Source organism: Zingiber officinale, chromosome 8B (assembly GCF_018446385.1).
Source record: "Zingiber officinale cultivar Zhangliang chromosome 8B, Zo_v1.1, whole genome shotgun sequence".
Classification (NCBI taxonomy): Eukaryota; Viridiplantae; Streptophyta; class Magnoliopsida; order Zingiberales; family Zingiberaceae; genus Zingiber; species Zingiber officinale.
The window spans coordinates 47,914,510-47,930,673 of NC_056001.1; the positions used below are offsets into that span (position 1 = coordinate 47,914,510).

A 16,164-nucleotide genomic window follows, 5' to 3' on the forward strand; every position below is an offset into this window, starting at 1 on the left:
CTACCCATTTAAGCGAGGAAATGTTTATATATATAATTCCTTTTTCCGTTTCTTTTTCTTTTTATTTCTTTCTTCGTTTCCTTTCCTCGCCGAAACCGCGCGCCCTCTTCTTTCCCCGTCGCGACCCGTGCCCTAACCGCTCGGCGGTTCTCCTCCTCTTTAGTCCTTCTGCCCGACGCCACTGCTCTCCCGCCACAGAGCCATTTTCTCCTTTTCCTTCCGAGCCACACACCCGACGCCTTTTTCTTCCACTTCCCTCAAGCGCCGGCGACAAATCTGCCACCGCCGACCCACTGTCGCCTTGCGTGCCGTCGCCTTTTCCCTCTCCAGATTTGCGATGCCTCTGCCCTAGGTCGCCGCCGCACGGAGCAGCGTCGACCCACCACAGATCTCTTCTCTGATCTCCTCTGTGAAACCGAGCCACCGCCTAGCGTTGGCGACCCGTCCCTTTTCGGTGTTGCTCCTCCTTAGCCCTAGTGCCGACACAAGGAATTGGGTAAGACATTTCGATTTTGGTTATAGGTTTGTTGAGGTTTGGATGCGAAGTGTGTTCATTAATTGAGGATTTAGATTACACTCTAGTAATTGGAAACTAGTGAGAGTAATTGATGGAGAGCTTCTCTTCAATTCAGCAGCCTCTAGTTTCTTCACTGAACGATTACAGTGTTGCATTGAGGTGAGAAGTGTATAAATTTGGATTCGTACTAAATTAAATCCATTGTTTCGTTTGCTGCATTGGATTGATTATGGTTCTAAGATTTAAAGTGTTAATTGTGAACAGGGGATTGACTCATTTACAGGATTGAGGCTGTTAATCTGTGCAGCTTGAGTGGTGAGTGATTTATGGTTTAGTTTCAGGTGATGGATCAGGATTTGAGTCTTATGCTCAAAGGTTAATGTGTTGATTTTGATCCAGGGTGCGGATTTGGGAAATCAACAACTTCACCTAGCCAGGTTGCAACGACCGACATCATACTTTTCGACTGTGAGTCATCAGTGGTGGTGTGAATTAGGGTAAGGATTAGGTGTATTTAAATACTTGTTGTAGATCATGTTCTGAATTGGAGGATTTGGTTAGACGATCATGTGTATGTTGATTAGGTTTATGTGTTTTTGGAATTAGGGTTTTGCCATAATTTAGGGTTAAAGAATTTATTTAGCTATTTATAGGAATTTAGCTAAATAATCGTATATCTATTGGATACAGGACTTTGACGCGAGACGAGTGTATCGATGTCGGATTTGGACATTCCTATTGGAGGCGAGTACTTCTGACTTTATGTCGTTTGATATGCATAATAGTGAATTTAACAAATTGCAATAATTATGTTTCTTATCTGTTTCAGTTAGTCACTACCCGATACTTGTTACATGCTTGGTTGATACTTGTTTTGCATCTAATGTTATTTCTTACCTGCTTATACATGCTTATAGGGGGTAGTGATATACCATGCTTCACCATGTTCAGGACCTAGGTTTTATACCTTGTCTTATCTGTGTACCTTTGATTTGATTCATTGACCTAAGGTGCACCTTCTATATATATATATATGGATTAGCTCAGGATATTTCCATGGTTAGTGTCATGCACCATTCGCATGATTGCATGCTGTGCGATAGTCCGCTCCATTATTGTTGAGCACATCGCCAGTTACATGGATTTGCACACACCACCACTCATGGGTTAGTGGTCGATACAGGCAGAGTGTGTTGCAGCAGGGACTTTGTTTGGCTTCGTTGGTCCGCTCATGGGTAGTGAGACGCAGCGTAGTAGCCGGCAGAGATTCCTCCCCGTCATCGTGTACCGGGAGTTGAGAGCATTGTGCTCCCCCATTTATGATTTGGGGTAGGAGGTTAGGTGTACTCCGACAGCATCCCGTCCACTCGGTCACTCATCGGGAGCAGTGACGACAGAGTGTACGGTTGTCACTGCCCTACCCACTCTGTTTCACTATTGTGTGTGAGATGGTTGACTGGTGTCAGGGGTGACCAGGACGCATCATTGGCATCATACGCATTGATGCATTTATTTCTTGTGATTGTGTTTGCTGCATTTATTTGCTGCATATTGGTTGGATGTCATGCTTGACATGCATACAGGATTTCTATACCTCTCGGACTGTTTATCCTTGTACCAGGTCCTGGTTAGTATAATTTTCTCCTGTTTACTACAGTTGCATTTTATCTTCCTTAAATCAGGAGATTGTACGCATGATTAATGCTAGATGTTAATTCTCTACTATGTATATCAGTTGTTACCCGCTGAGGAGTTGACTCACCCCGTGGATATTTACTATTTTCAGGTTGATGCTGTCAGGAGAGAGTTCCAGTTGCTAGTCCCCTGGAGTCCACGAGGATGTCTATTGTCTTTTGGTGTCTTTTACTAGACTATGTTGGAAACTGTATTGTTTTGATATACTTGGATTTTATATGGACATTGCCGATGGGTTTTTAATTGGATTTGTTTTACTACACGCCTGCCTAGACAGCAGAAGAGGTAAGTGGATTTTATCGTCGGTTTTGAGCTTTACGAGTGTAGTTGAGTAGGGTTTTTTTTTTTAGTCATATTATCCCTGTTCTTGTTTGTTATCTATTTACCTGCGTGGATGGCTGTGTGATGTATTTTTATTATTGTTATTATTCCAGCCGCATGTGGCTGAGGTATATGGTGGTGTAGAAAGTTTCAGATTGTCCGCCGTATAGGGGAGATACTTCCGAAATTTCTTTGGACAGGGACTCCTCCAGGGCGTGACACAAGCAACGACGAGCACGAGATCGCGTCGAGCTATTCACCCCCCTCTAGCTCCATTTTCGGTCCCCAACAGTAGGCAAGGTCATGTGAGATTCACACGGTCGTGCCACAGGCCGTGTGGCACCCAAATATCCTCTTCTATATAAAGGGCTTCTTCCTCTTTGAAAGGGGAGGTTCTCCCTTTGGGGGGAGATCCAATCTTAAGGCTTCCTTCCACATCTTGGGCGTGGTTTTTAGCGATCAAGAGGCGTTTCCGTCCAAGATTCGACTTCGATAGCATGGTTTGGTTCCGAATATCACTCGTCGTCTTTAGATAAGCATTTCCATTCTATCTTCTTGATTGAGATCAGAATGTTTACGATCTTCTTGTCTTCGGTTCTTTTCTTATGTTCTATGGAGTAGATCTTATTGTTCTAGGATGGAGTATTTGTGATGTAAATTGATGTAAGATTCAAGGATTTGCCATCTTCTTGATTCAATTATGTTGTTATATTTTGTATCAATTCAATCTTGTATGGATTGTTGTGTTTTGTACCTAATTACCATTCTTAATTGGTTGTTTGTTTTTCTTGTGGAATCTTGTAGAGGAATTCTCTAAATTGTATGACCGAAGGGCGTCGTGACAGGGTTGCTCCACTAACGGACATTTAGGGGATCACCTTGAGGGGTGAAGCAAGAACCTATAAAGAAGTAGGATGGATTGATGTGTTGAATTCTATATTTTAATGTGAATTGATTAGTGAAGTGTTTCTATGTTGTATGACCGAGGGGCGTCGTGACAGGGTTGCCCCGCTAACGGACTTCATAGGGATCATAACTATTTGATTGCTTAAGGTTTAGATAAGAGTCCTTCACTGGTGTTTTCTGCAGGAAATAACTGGTGACTTCTTACAAATACATTACAATTGAGGATAAGGATTGGTAGATTGTATTACATTGATGAATATAACAAAGAAACCAAAACTCCTAGAACCTTCACAAAACTAAGTTCCTGCATTTAACCTTTTACTTCTATTCTTTAGTTGTTTCTTAGATCATTTAATCTTTTGTTTGATTGGTTCGCTAATTCGCTTTGAGATATCTTTAGTGGTTATAACCAGTCCCTGTAGATTCGATATCTTTTTATTACTGATGACGTAACTGTATACTTGCGGTACGTAACAACAACCTGCGACTCAGTTTTTATTTTCCTTGTTGTCGGTAACTTTAGTTTATAGTTCTTGTACTTATTGTGCAACTCTTTTGCAAACCATTAGTAGATTACCCAACGAAAGTACTCTCACGTGCGGACCTTGGAGTAGGAGTCGACGAAGGCCCCGAACCAAGTAAAACTTGGTGTGTTAGCGTTGTTTCATTATTATTTTCCGCTGCGTACTTTGACTCGATAACGATTTTTCAACTATCGTTATTCACCCCCCCCCCCCCCCCCCCCCTCCCTAGAGTTCTTTTCGATCTAACAGTAAACATACTTCACTTATCAGATCCGCTCTGAAGTTTGTTTCTTCTTCCTTGCTACAGCTTTCTTCTGAGGAGCCCCCCTTAGTCTATACTCTCCTGGTGACTTGCCATCAGCGCAAGTCCAACATACTCCTCTAATTCAGATTCTGATGATGACTCGTCCCAAGTTGCCTTTAGGGTCTTGTGTTTTGTTGTGCTTGGTCCTTTCTTGTTGTCCTTCTTCTTCATCTTTGGACAGTCCTCCTTGATGTGTCCCTCTTCATTGCAGTTATAGTATCTTATCTTCCTTGCTCTTCTTTTCTTCACCTGCACTTGATTAAATTTATTACATCTAAAAAATTTCTTAAATTTCCTTACCATATATGTTGCTTCGTCATTGTCGAGAGAAGTGTCGGCGTCTGATTCATCCTTCTTGGCTTTCAAAGCAATATTATTTGATTTTTCTATTTCTTGAGTATCTACACAATGAGACTCATGAAGTTCAAACGTAGAAAATAAACTTTCAAGCGTGCTTGCCTAGAGGTCCTTAGAGATGTAGTAAGTATATACTAAGGCTGACCACTCTTGACTTCTCGAAAAGGCATTAAGTGCGTACCTTAGAGAGTCACAATTTGTTACCTTTTCTCCGAGGTTGTTGAGATAGGTGATCAGATCTTTGATCCTTGCATGGAGTTGGGCAACCTTTTCTCCCTTGTTCATCAAGAGGTTCGTCAGTTGGCTTCAGATGATGTCCTGCTTTACTAGTTTGGCTTCCAAATTACCCTTATGAAGCTCCAGGAATTTTTTCCAGAGATCTTTGGCAGAGTCGTAACTTCCAATCTAGCTGACCTCCTGAGACGAAAGAACACTAAGCAGATGGAACTCTGCTTTTCCATTAGCCATGAAGTCGGCTTGTTCCTTCTTCACCCATGTGTACTCTTCTTTCTCTGCTCCATGCTGATCCTTAAGTGTTACAAAACTATATTTTATAATTAATAAGATTTCAAAATCGGTCTTAAAGAATACCTCTATGTGTTTTTTCCATGTTGTGAAGTTTCCCTCAAATTTTGACAGGTAGATACTGAATCCGGTCATTTCTTTTGCTTGGGATGGCGATTAATTCTTCTGAAGCAACCTAGTTTTGATACCAATTTATGGTCTTCTGTCGGCTGGAAAAATGGAGTGAATTGCCTTGAAAAAAATAAATAGACCTTTCTCGTTGTTTTGAAATAATTTAGATAAACACTTGTATAAAAAGAAATAATAAACTAATTAATAAAAGAAAGAGACATAGAAATTTACTTGGCTTGCAATTAGAAAATTGCTAATCCAAGACTATGAAAAGCTTACTATAATTTTCCTTCGGGCAGAGTAGCCTCTTACAACATTGACAACTCACAATTAAAGTAGTCGAACAGAAAATAAATTTGTGTACAAGTGATGATTTGAACTGCTGAGACCAAGGCTCTATTTATAGCCTGCTAGTCGAATTTAACCGTTTGTTGACGTGATAGCTCTAGGCACCTGGAAGGGCTCTGGGCTCCTAGACATGTATAAAACTTTATCCATGTCACAACGGTTCGCAACAACTTGATCTGGATAAACCTTATCTGGTTCGGGTGCCCGGACGTGGCTGACACATCACCACTTAGTAACGCGTCGAGGAGGCGCCCTAGGCTACCCCAGGGGGTCAGGGCGCCCAGATAATCCGGGTGTCTGGACTTGGTCCAAGTGCTCAGACAGTCAACATTATGTTGACTGTTCGATTTCTACTCCATTCCAGCTTTGTTCTCCTGGGTGATTCCAATCATCCGGAATAGGGCTCACCTGAACCTATTTTTCAGCCTTCTCCTCGAGCAACCTTCTGCTCCGACTTCTTGTCCCTCAGAAATGCTACATGCTTCCTTCTCCTCCGCCAGCGTACTCTTTCAAAGCACCTCGTCCCTCAGACGCACCGAGCCCGTCAACTCTCTCCCGTGCCATCCTTCTTGCTAGCTACATCTTTCGCTCTACTTATTTGCTCCTAAGTTCCTACACACTTAAACACAAAGCATCAAACACATATAGGACCTAACTTAACTCGATTGACCACATCAAAACTATCTCGGGGTATTTACAGTTTTTACATGATGTCCTGTATGATCCTGAGATTCGATAGAATCTAGTTTTTGTTAATAATCTTCTTGATTTGGGTTATTGTATAAACTTTTATAGTCGTTGTGTGGAACAGAGAATTAACTTTATGTTAATAGGATATGGTTATATACCGGATGGTTTCATGGTTATTGATTTAGAACCAGATATTAATTATGACAATAATAGTTGTTTTGTAAATATTGCTCTTACTAGTGATGCTGATATTAATGATGAAGTTTGGTATGCTAGACTAGGACATATAGGACAAGAACAAATGAATAGATTAGTTTAAAAGGATCCACTCGACACTCATGTTAAAGTTAACTTGTGTATATGTAAGCATTGTATTGCTGGAAAAGCAACTAGAAAACCATTTAGTAAAGTTATTAGAGTTAAATCACCATTGTAATTAATTTATTCGGATATTTATGGTTCAATGAATATGAAGCCTAAAAATGGAAGTTCATATACCACTATATTTATTGATGACTTCATATGATTTGGCCATGTGTATTTGATTTCTTATAAATTTAAAGTATTAGATTGCTTCAAATGTTATTTGAACGAAGTTGAAAATCAATTGGAACATAAGGTTAAAACCTTATACATTAACCGTGGAAGTGAATATTTGTCTGATCAATTCAAGACAATATGTAATGATAAACAGAATTATTAAACAGCTCACTATCCGTGGAACTCCATAGTAAAATGGGGTTGCTGAAAGAATAAATCAAACTCTTCTAGATATGATTAGGTCTATAATGGCTCAAGCTAATTTATCAATTTCCTATTGAGAAGATTTGTTATTAGCAGCAACTTATATACTTAACCAAGTGTCTTCTAAATATGTTTCATCTACTCCATATGAATATTGGACAGACAGAAAACTAGATTTGAGTAATCTGAGACCTTGGGGGTCAGCTGTCTATATTCATGATAAGACTCACAAATATAAAAAATTAGGACTCAGAGGTAAGAAGTATATCTTTATAAGGTATTTTGAGACTTCTAAGGGTTATGTCTTCATTGGTGAGCAACAAGATGACACCATCTCTGAAATAGAGTCAAGAGATGCTACTTTTCTTGAAACTAAGTTCCCAACAAGAGGTGAAGTTGATAAGATAATTCCTTTATTTAAAATAGAAGAAGAGAATAATGTTCCTTTATCAACAAATTAGGAATCACTAGATATACTTGAATATAGTTAACCTAGTGGGAGTAATTTATCAAGTTATAAGTTGATTTCTCAACAACCCAACTTATGTAGAAGTGTTTGTAAGATTAAACCTTTAAAATAATTTGATATTGAGAATGAGGCTTTAATAACACTCTCAATTGATGACGATGAACCTCAAACGGTTGAGGAAGCATTAAGATGCTCAGTTAGAGAAAAAAATAGAAAGTTGCGATAGATGAGGAAATGAAGTCAATGAGAAAGAATCAAATTTGAGATTTAGTCGATCTTCCTCTGGGCCGAAGGGCTATTGGGAATAAGTAGATTCTAAAAATCAAGAGGAAAGCAGATAGATTGATTAATCGATACAAAGATCGGCTAGTTACAAAAGGATATACACAAATGGAGGATATTATTTTTGAAGAGAAGTTGAGTACATCTTAGGAGTGAAGATCATGAAAGATCGATCAAAAAGGCTTTTGGATTTATCTCAATATGCTTATATCACTAAGATACTACAATACTTCAATATGTCGGATTGCAAGATTGTATCCCAAGACTCCTAAAGAAATAGCCGAAATGAAGGAAAAATCATATACCAGTGGTATTGGTAGTTTAATGTACACTATGTTGTGTACTCATCTGATATAAGCTATGTTATTGACTTAGTTAGTCATTTCTAGTCAAACCAAGAATCAAGATACTGGAAAGTAGTGAAAAGGATATTCATATATCTTAAAGGGATAACAGATTGTTGTATCTATTTTCGAGGATCTAAGATGAGCCTGAAGGGCTATATAGATACAAATTGAGCGGGAGACTTTAATGATAGAAAATATACATCTGACTTCTTGCTAAATGGTGATGTCATCTCATGGAATAGCAAGAAGCAGGCTTATGTAGCATTGTTGACAATGAAAGTTGTGTGGCTTGACTTGTGTAGCCTTGTCGACAATAGAAGCTATATGGCTGGGCTTGTGTAGCCTTGTCGACAATAAAAGTTGTGTGACTTACGCAGCGGATGTGTAGGAAGTTGTCTAGTTGAGAAGATTCCTAAAGCATCTAAAAATTGTTAAGGATAATGGGAGTCATGTTATAGTGTATTGTGACAGTCAAGCTGCTATAGCTTTTTCTAAAGATCTCAAATATTACAGCAAAGACAAGCATATAGAAATTAAGTATAATTTTTTAAAAGATATTATTGACAAGAAAAAGTTAGTTATTGGGTACATCCCTACATGTAATATGCTTGTAAATTCTTTTACTAAGTCATTCACTAAAGAGTCATTTCAAGGATATGGGAAGTTTTTGTTACTTCGTAAAATGTAACATGTTGTAAAATGTCATGATCTATTCAGAGTATATGTTGTTACATTTTGGATTAAAGTCTCGATGAGCATGTTGGCAGGTTGAAATTGGTTCACTCACAAGGTAATCATCTCTATTTGTTAAGTATAAATAGTGGTAAGATCGTTACTTATAGGACAACTTATTTAACTGTAAATAGAGACATATCTATAAGTTAAGGTCGCATTGATAATTGTGTCAAGATGAGATCATTTATACAATGATCAGAGTAAATGATCCACCATTTACTGAATCTTCTTAAGGCCAAATTGGATGAACCTCCCTCCATATCCGTAGGGTCGGCACTAGGGGGGCCGCTAAGGTAGCGGATCTACCTTTTTTTTCTTAAGGCCAAATTGGGCCCCCAGGGCGTAGCGCAGACGGTGGGCGCATGGTATCTCTGGCGTAATGGACAGGGGTCGATTCTCAGAAACTGACGACCTGGGGTTTCCCCCGCCATGCGCCTATGACCTGTGTACCTACATGAACCTCCCTCCATATCCGTGGGGCCGACACTAGGGGGACCGCTAAGGTAGCGGATCTACCTTTTTTCTTAAGGTCAAATTGGAATTCATATATTGAATTCAGGATTAGACATTAGATATATCTAGATAGAAATGTATACGATGTTAAATTTTAAGAAAAATATACACTCTTTTTAGTAAAGAGAATAATATCGTAGCATGTGCTTCATACCACATGTGTTATAGCGACAATAATGGTAGTAGGAGGATAAATCCCTGCTTCTCTATTTTGTGCATACAAACGAACCCCGCACAGAGATCACATACACGGGGCGAGCCCTTTCCCTTTGACCTTGCACAGACTTCGCACACAGTTTATCTCTCCTTTTTTTTTCTTTCCTTGGACTTAGACGCAACTTTTATAAGAGGAAGATGACTCTTCCTCTTCCTCAGTGATGGGGAAATTTGAATGGGCTAGAAGATGAAGAGGAAGGGGTGCCCTTTCATCTTCTTAATTTTAAAAGTCTAGTCCATTCTTAAATCCGAATGGATAATGGTTGGCTGAATATACGCTAAGTGTCTTAATATAGACGGGGAGCGATAAACCCCTTTTGGTCCACCCGGCACATAGGCTGGTCATCCTTACATTGAGGGTCTTAACGTTGAGCAAGGAGCCAAGTCAAATTGAGAGTGATCTTCTAACTGTCATCTCCCCTTGACTTTAACTAACTCGTTACCTAACTTTGATTGCCACGTCATACTTAGATCCGCTTGTAACATCCGTATCACATGATTTAGTACAAGGTGGAATAATATGTTAGAATAATAAGAATCAATATAGAAAAATAACTGACCGCTAACCCAAGTATTTAAATGAATCAGACCCCTAATGATCCGTTCAGTGGATCGAGCTTGAAATTCTCACTAAGAGATCCTTTATCAGAGGTAGAGAAGTAATATGAAAATGAAAGTTTAAAGAAGATGTACCATAGGAGCATTAAAATGAGCTTTTAGAACTCCACAGGTCATCCGAGTTGATATGTGGTGGGATACTTATCACATGAGGTCGCGAGGTTGAAATTCAGGATAGTCGGGAGGTAAATTCCCGATCCCTATGCAACTCACCCCACCTGTCACATGCTCGCTCAAGATGCTATGATTTACCTCCCTCGTGATGGCCTTGGGTCGGGTGCGGCGAGGGCGCTGGGGACGAGCGTTTCACCATTTGCCACATTAAAATGAGCTTTTAGGATTGAATATTTATTCGGTATGAGTTGTGCATTTGAGGTCTCTTTACCCCTATTTATAGTAGCAAGAACTCATTCAAATAGATCCCCTTGGGACTATTTAGTAGCTAGCACATGAAATATTATTATCATAAGATCTGAGGTTCGAATTTTGACAAAATCGAGATAAATGTCTCCCTTATGTGTTAATCACTATTTCAAAAGCTCGTAGCCGTCCATGATTTACCTTCTCCATGTTGACGGAGGTACTGCCACAGTTCGATCCTCTACTATAACTGCGCTAGCGTTGAAAAATTCATGAATTTATCTTCACGAGCGAGTACCAATTCGACAATGGATGATCTTATAAGAAGATAAAGATCACGGGACAGCTACCAATGACTTGCTATAGTACTTTTGTGATTTATCTTTGGAGACCGTGAAACATTTTTATGGGATCAAACTAATCGTGTCTAGAATTAGTTGAATGGTAAGAACTTAACACTTCGATTATTAAAAAAAAAACCGCATTCAAATGAAGGATAAGATAACTTATTTTTGATAGCTCCTGATTGAGTTGACTATAATTCGGATAAGAACATTTTATCGGCCAATTGCTAATATCCAATCACCTCAATCTGCATGCATCCATTCAACTCAAATCTTATTCAGTCGACCCAATTGCTTTGGATCAATTGAATCGGATAAAATTATAAGCTAATCCACACACAACAGTCATACTATGTCCACTCAACAAGGTTCCAATCAACTCAAAATTTTATTCAATGGACTGAAACTATTCTAGTCGACTCAACTATCCTCTATAGCAACCTTATCCAAGGGTAGGCCAAGTTGGCCATATCAAAGGTCCTAAATAGTTTGGATAAAACTTATACTCTAAAAGATCTACTAGATTGATCTCGAAATCTAGGAGTTTGGTCGCATGACACATTGATCGCACAGCAGGGAGATACAATATGAAACATTCGCCCATTCAGCTCATTGCCGATTACACGAAGAGATGGAGGTGAAAGTGATGAGAAATTTACAGGCATGATGATGTGAGTTGAAATGAGAATGCTGAAAAACATTTCTACTCTTACAAACTTGTTCCATGTGATGAGAAATCAATGCGCTATAGCAAGAGATGAAAAGGGACCAAATGATGTTTTGATTTACCGATATCCATCTCTCCTATCTTGCTCCTCAGCTTCTTTGTTGGCAGTTTCAACAGATTTGAACCACAGAAAGGCCTGAGGACAAAGGACAAACATAATTTATATGGTCAGTAAATTTCACCTTGAAGACCTCATTACCAGGAAAAATCCTACATACATAAGGAATATGGTAGATTCTTGATGTAATGGAAATATTTTCCAAAGAAAGAAAACAAGAAGAAAATTCAACTAATGAACCAGTACTATAACATACAGAGGTCGGTATCCCAGTGAAAACAAAGAAACCAAGCAACGGTGCATAAAAGATACTGTCTGATTTCAGGACTCCAAAAACTGGATTCTTGTTAGCATATTCAAATATGGAGCCAATCTGCATGCGAATAAAAGAAATTCAGAAAAAATCTGAAACGTATATAAGATGAGAACAAGAAAATGATAGGGAAGTACCGCTGCTATAGCAATAAAAGCTGATGCAAGAAGATATGCATAGAAAGGAATCTGAAATGTTGATTGTGATGTGCTTCCACTGCCCTCATCACGCGCCCAAGGTGGAGGTTCATCTGAATCGGGTCTAGCCCAAGAGGGAATTTGTTCATCTGACTTGCTTGATTTTGCAGAACCTTCAGTAGTAGCACAGACGATGAACCTGCGAGACAATACGTGTGCATGTGGAACACACTGATGCTGGTTTCTTTGGAGGGTAACAGATACAAATGGTTTCTGATGAATAATTAGCCCTATGCAGATGTTCTTGACAGTGGGTTGCATCAACTGAGGAAGTTGGCTAGAAGTGCACAGGGCCATGCCAGCAGCCATGAACACTTCACCAGAGATTTTCTTCTGCCAACAATCTGAATCGTGGAGGTCGTTAAGCTACATAAAGAAAAAAGAGCAGCAGTTACATCTTTCATCCTTTGCTGTGTGACCCCCTATGCAAACAGTTTGTTAAGGACATTTTCAATGGCAACAAATCAGATTACTGCAACTATGAGAGGCTAGGTAAGACTAGAGAGAACATGATGGAAATAGTGTATCAAGACTTCAAGTTCTTAATATTATTAAGATTAATTTACGTAGCACGAATAGAACCAAACCTCACATGGAAAACAATGTCACACAAAGAAGACGAAGTGAAAAAACTTATTAATCAAAGATAAATTTTACGTGAGACATTGAAACAACACTAGGAAACAACTAGACGACAACAACCAAACTTTTATCCTACTAAGTTGGGTCAGCTATATGGATCCTCCCACACCATTGGACTCGATCTTTTACTATATCCTAATTCATATTTAAAAGAATTTTATCATGTTTTATCATTACTAACTAAGACTTTTGTGGTCACCCTCTTCCTCGATTAATGTGCATATTGGTAATGATTTCACATCGCCTAACTAGAAAATTTATCGATCACCTAAGTACATGTCCATCTTGGAGTTTTCCCTCAATAGGCGCAATCTTGACTTTCTCTTTAATATTATCATTTCTTAATCTGTTTATCCTTGTATGTTCGCACATTCAATAGAAGAGGCAATGTTTTGCCTTCTCTCATTAATAAAAATACTCCATTCACATTGCCTTCCCATAACCATATAAAGGACCCTAGACCCTCTCTCAAATCACTTAGTTCTCAAGTTTTGATTTGTTCTCTCATTCTCCTCTCTTGGACTCTCAAAGTGTTAAAAGTTTGCCAAGACTCAAAATTTAAAATGCGCCCATTTTAAGTCGAAGAATTTATCTTAAGAGATGATTATCAATAAACTCTAAATTTTTTAGGGAAACATTATCATTTTAAAGAGAAAGCGTTCAACCCTCTCTTTGGTCTTATAATATATCCAAAATGGTGTGTCAATTACCCAAAGCGGTACCTCAATGATTGACGACAAAGTCATTGGTGATGGCCGTCTAAAAAAAGGGTATGCCAAAGGGGGCCTCAGCTGACCCAAAAGGGAGTGTCAATACCCAAAAGGGTAAGTCCACTCGAATGAGTGCCTTGACAATCCAAAGTAATGTGTCTACCATAAGAGACACTTCACAACCAATGGGGTAAATCTACCCAACTAGATGCCTAGACTGCTTGAAGGGGTAGATTTACTACACAAAAGATTATGTCGACCCAAAGGAATGCAATGATAGTGTCAAAAACAATGAAGAGGTGATCAACATTGCTATACCGAAGATCCTGCCATACCAATGAGCCATCGACAAGACGATGTGTTCTCTATTTGGAAGAAGAAAAGCTACATCAACAACTCAAGCGATTTTGCACAACATTTATAACAACAACTAAGTTCAATATTGATAAATTTTATCAGACAGTTTCTTTGTCATTCTATTGAATCAATTCAATACCTATGGGGCACAAGTACTTGGAATGCCTTATGATTTAGTAATTAGGGATGAAGTGATAAGTCCATCACCAATACAGAGGCCAAAATGCAAACAACACTGCTGCCAGTTAGCACATACAATTCTATTGCAAAGGAAGTTGTCCGCTTATTATTTACCTAACGTTACTAAAAGCGCCATGCATTATGTGCAACAACTATCCATAGGGCACAACCAAAAGGGGTTAATGTTCTTTAACTAGTCCATACTTCCCTCAAATAATAAACCCCAAAATCCAGTTCCACCCAGCACACACTATCAACTATTGCATCCATAAAAACTTGTTTTGAGCAACGAAGGAAGCAAATTCTCTTTTAATTGATAAAAAAATAAAGAGAAATCAGAGTAGGAAATTACAGAACTCACCACCTGCGCTTCTTTCTTTTAGCAGATTCCAATGGCAAGTGAATCCACTGGAACGGGAGACTGGAGAAGGAATCGTGGGAGAAATGGGAAAAAACAAAAAAATAAAAAAGGAATTTTGGATTTATTTATCTCGGGCGTTTCCTGGTTCTCCTTTCTCTCGCCTTCTTAGCCAAATAGAGGTGGCTAAGAATTTTGTTGGAAATATTGGATGGACTGAAATGAATGGCGAAGATCGCCAGATAAATGCGTCCGATCCGAGCCATCTGTCACCAGAGGGCAAGTGGGTAATATCAAAGATCGCCAGTAATATTGGATGCTCTTGTTTAATATTTGAATCTGTTAGTAAAATTAATAGAAAAATACTTTTGTTTACATGGTAGTTATTATTTCAAAAATTAATATTCGTTCATAATTTATCTCCTCCGTATTAATTTTGGGATAGATTGATAGGGGACACTAGGGACGAACGTATTCATCTTCTTGCTTTGCCATCAATGTATCAAAAAAAATTATCAAAGACAATTTAAATTGATCAAGCATGCTCAGTTGATTCGTCTGGCCCATTTAATTAATTGAGTCTTTCGACAGAACACATCCATTCATGGGATCTCAACCGTCTGTTGTAATCATTTTCTAATTTATCTAAATGATTAATAAAAAAAATTTTATAAAATTAAATTGATCATCTAGATTCAATATTATATTCAATATTTTTTATCCTCTGACTATGATGCAAAAGACATCAATTTATTATCAAGACATACACCGTTGGAACAACTGTTACAACACATTTATAAAAAAATTTCTTCAAATATAATGTATAACCATAAGATATTGGATTTTTAAATGTCCATCATCGTGTTCCTTAATTTATCCTAACAAAGAGTAGTAAATTTTTTAGACCGAATTTCATCACCCAAATTTAATATTAAGTGGTTCATCATTTTAATTGGATCTTCGACAAACTAATTTATCCAAATAAAATAAATTATCCTAACTGTGAAATCGATATATAGATTGATAACCGATGTAACTGAAGGGGTTGAATATATTTTTTTTTGTTTTGCAATGTTAGTATTCAAAGGATAATAAAATTTTGTGGAAAAATAAAATAAAAATAAAAATAAAATAAAATAATAATAATCTAGTTAATCTCATTAATTATGCCAACAGTCCTTTTAGCCCATTTATATTTTCAAAATTTATCCATGTAAGAACATCTTTCAAAGTTTTGAATGAGTTTTTTTTTTAGAATTCTAACCTGTCACATCAACATTATAAAAAATTATTGAAATATTTTCAATCGTTAAAGCTTTGAGTGAATTTTTTTTAATTCTCTCTACATGTAGTTATAATATTACATCAATTTCAATACAAATATACTATTCTCTCCACAATTAAAAAAAATCTACATACAATTTTTTTCATTTAATATTTTTATTTGATATTTTAATTAATTATAATCTTTAATTTAATTTAGTTATAATTAACAATTAATAAATTGATTAATTTATAATTTATAATTTAATATAATTTATAATTTTATTTAATATTTAATTATTTTATTAATTTAATTTAATTATAATCATTTGTATATTTTTTTTAACTTATCTCAAATATATTTATTTTTAAAAGAAAAAGTATAATTTGAATTATTACTAATTATTTATAAAATATTTATTTATTTTTAAAA

At 37.4% G+C, this 16,164-nt stretch overlaps 1 protein-coding gene and 1 long non-coding RNA gene across 4 annotated transcripts; one reads left to right on the forward strand and one right to left on the reverse strand.

Annotated features, from left to right (window-relative positions):
• Positions 1-519: 519 nt before the first annotated feature.
• LOC122014698 lies at positions 520-959 on the forward strand. The gene is made up of 3 exons (XR_006120743.1): positions 520-676; positions 782-832; positions 917-959. It is a non-coding gene; the product is annotated as an uncharacterized LOC122014698 (long non-coding RNA).
• Positions 960-11,450: 10,491 nt separating this feature from the next.
• On the reverse strand, positions 11,451-14,656 carry LOC122014338. 3 transcript variants are annotated; one of them, XM_042570550.1, is made up of 4 exons: positions 14,463-14,656; positions 12,162-12,587; positions 11,968-12,084; positions 11,451-11,789 (listed from the first exon to the last, which is right to left on the reverse strand). In XM_042570550.1, the coding sequence occupies exons 2-4, from the start codon at positions 12,528-12,530 to the stop codon at positions 11,712-11,714; spliced, it is 564 nt and encodes a 187-aa protein (XP_042426484.1). In that variant the 5' UTR covers positions 12,531-12,587; positions 14,463-14,656; the 3' UTR covers positions 11,451-11,711. The 3 variants fall into 3 exon arrangements, with proteins under 3 accessions (XP_042426484.1, XP_042426483.1, XP_042426482.1); XM_042570549.1 differs by having other exon boundaries at positions 14,475-14,655; XM_042570548.1 differs by having other exon boundaries at positions 14,472-14,655.
• Positions 14,657-16,164: the final 1,508 nt, after the last annotated feature.

Excerpts from the sequence above, each read along its gene's own strand:
- LOC122014338 (XM_042570550.1), bottom strand. The coding sequence starts at position 12,530 with ATGGCTGCTGGCATGGCCCTGTGCACTTCTAGCCAACTTCCTCAGTTG. Across the intron at positions 12,085-12,161 it reads CTTTTATTGCTATAGCAGCG|ATTGGCTCCATATTTGAATA; the intron begins GTACTTCCCTAT and ends ATTCGCATGCAG. Across the intron at positions 11,790-11,967 it reads TCACTGGGATACCGACCTCT|GCCTTTCTGTGGTTCAAATC; the intron begins GTATGTTATAGT and ends CTTTGTCCTCAG.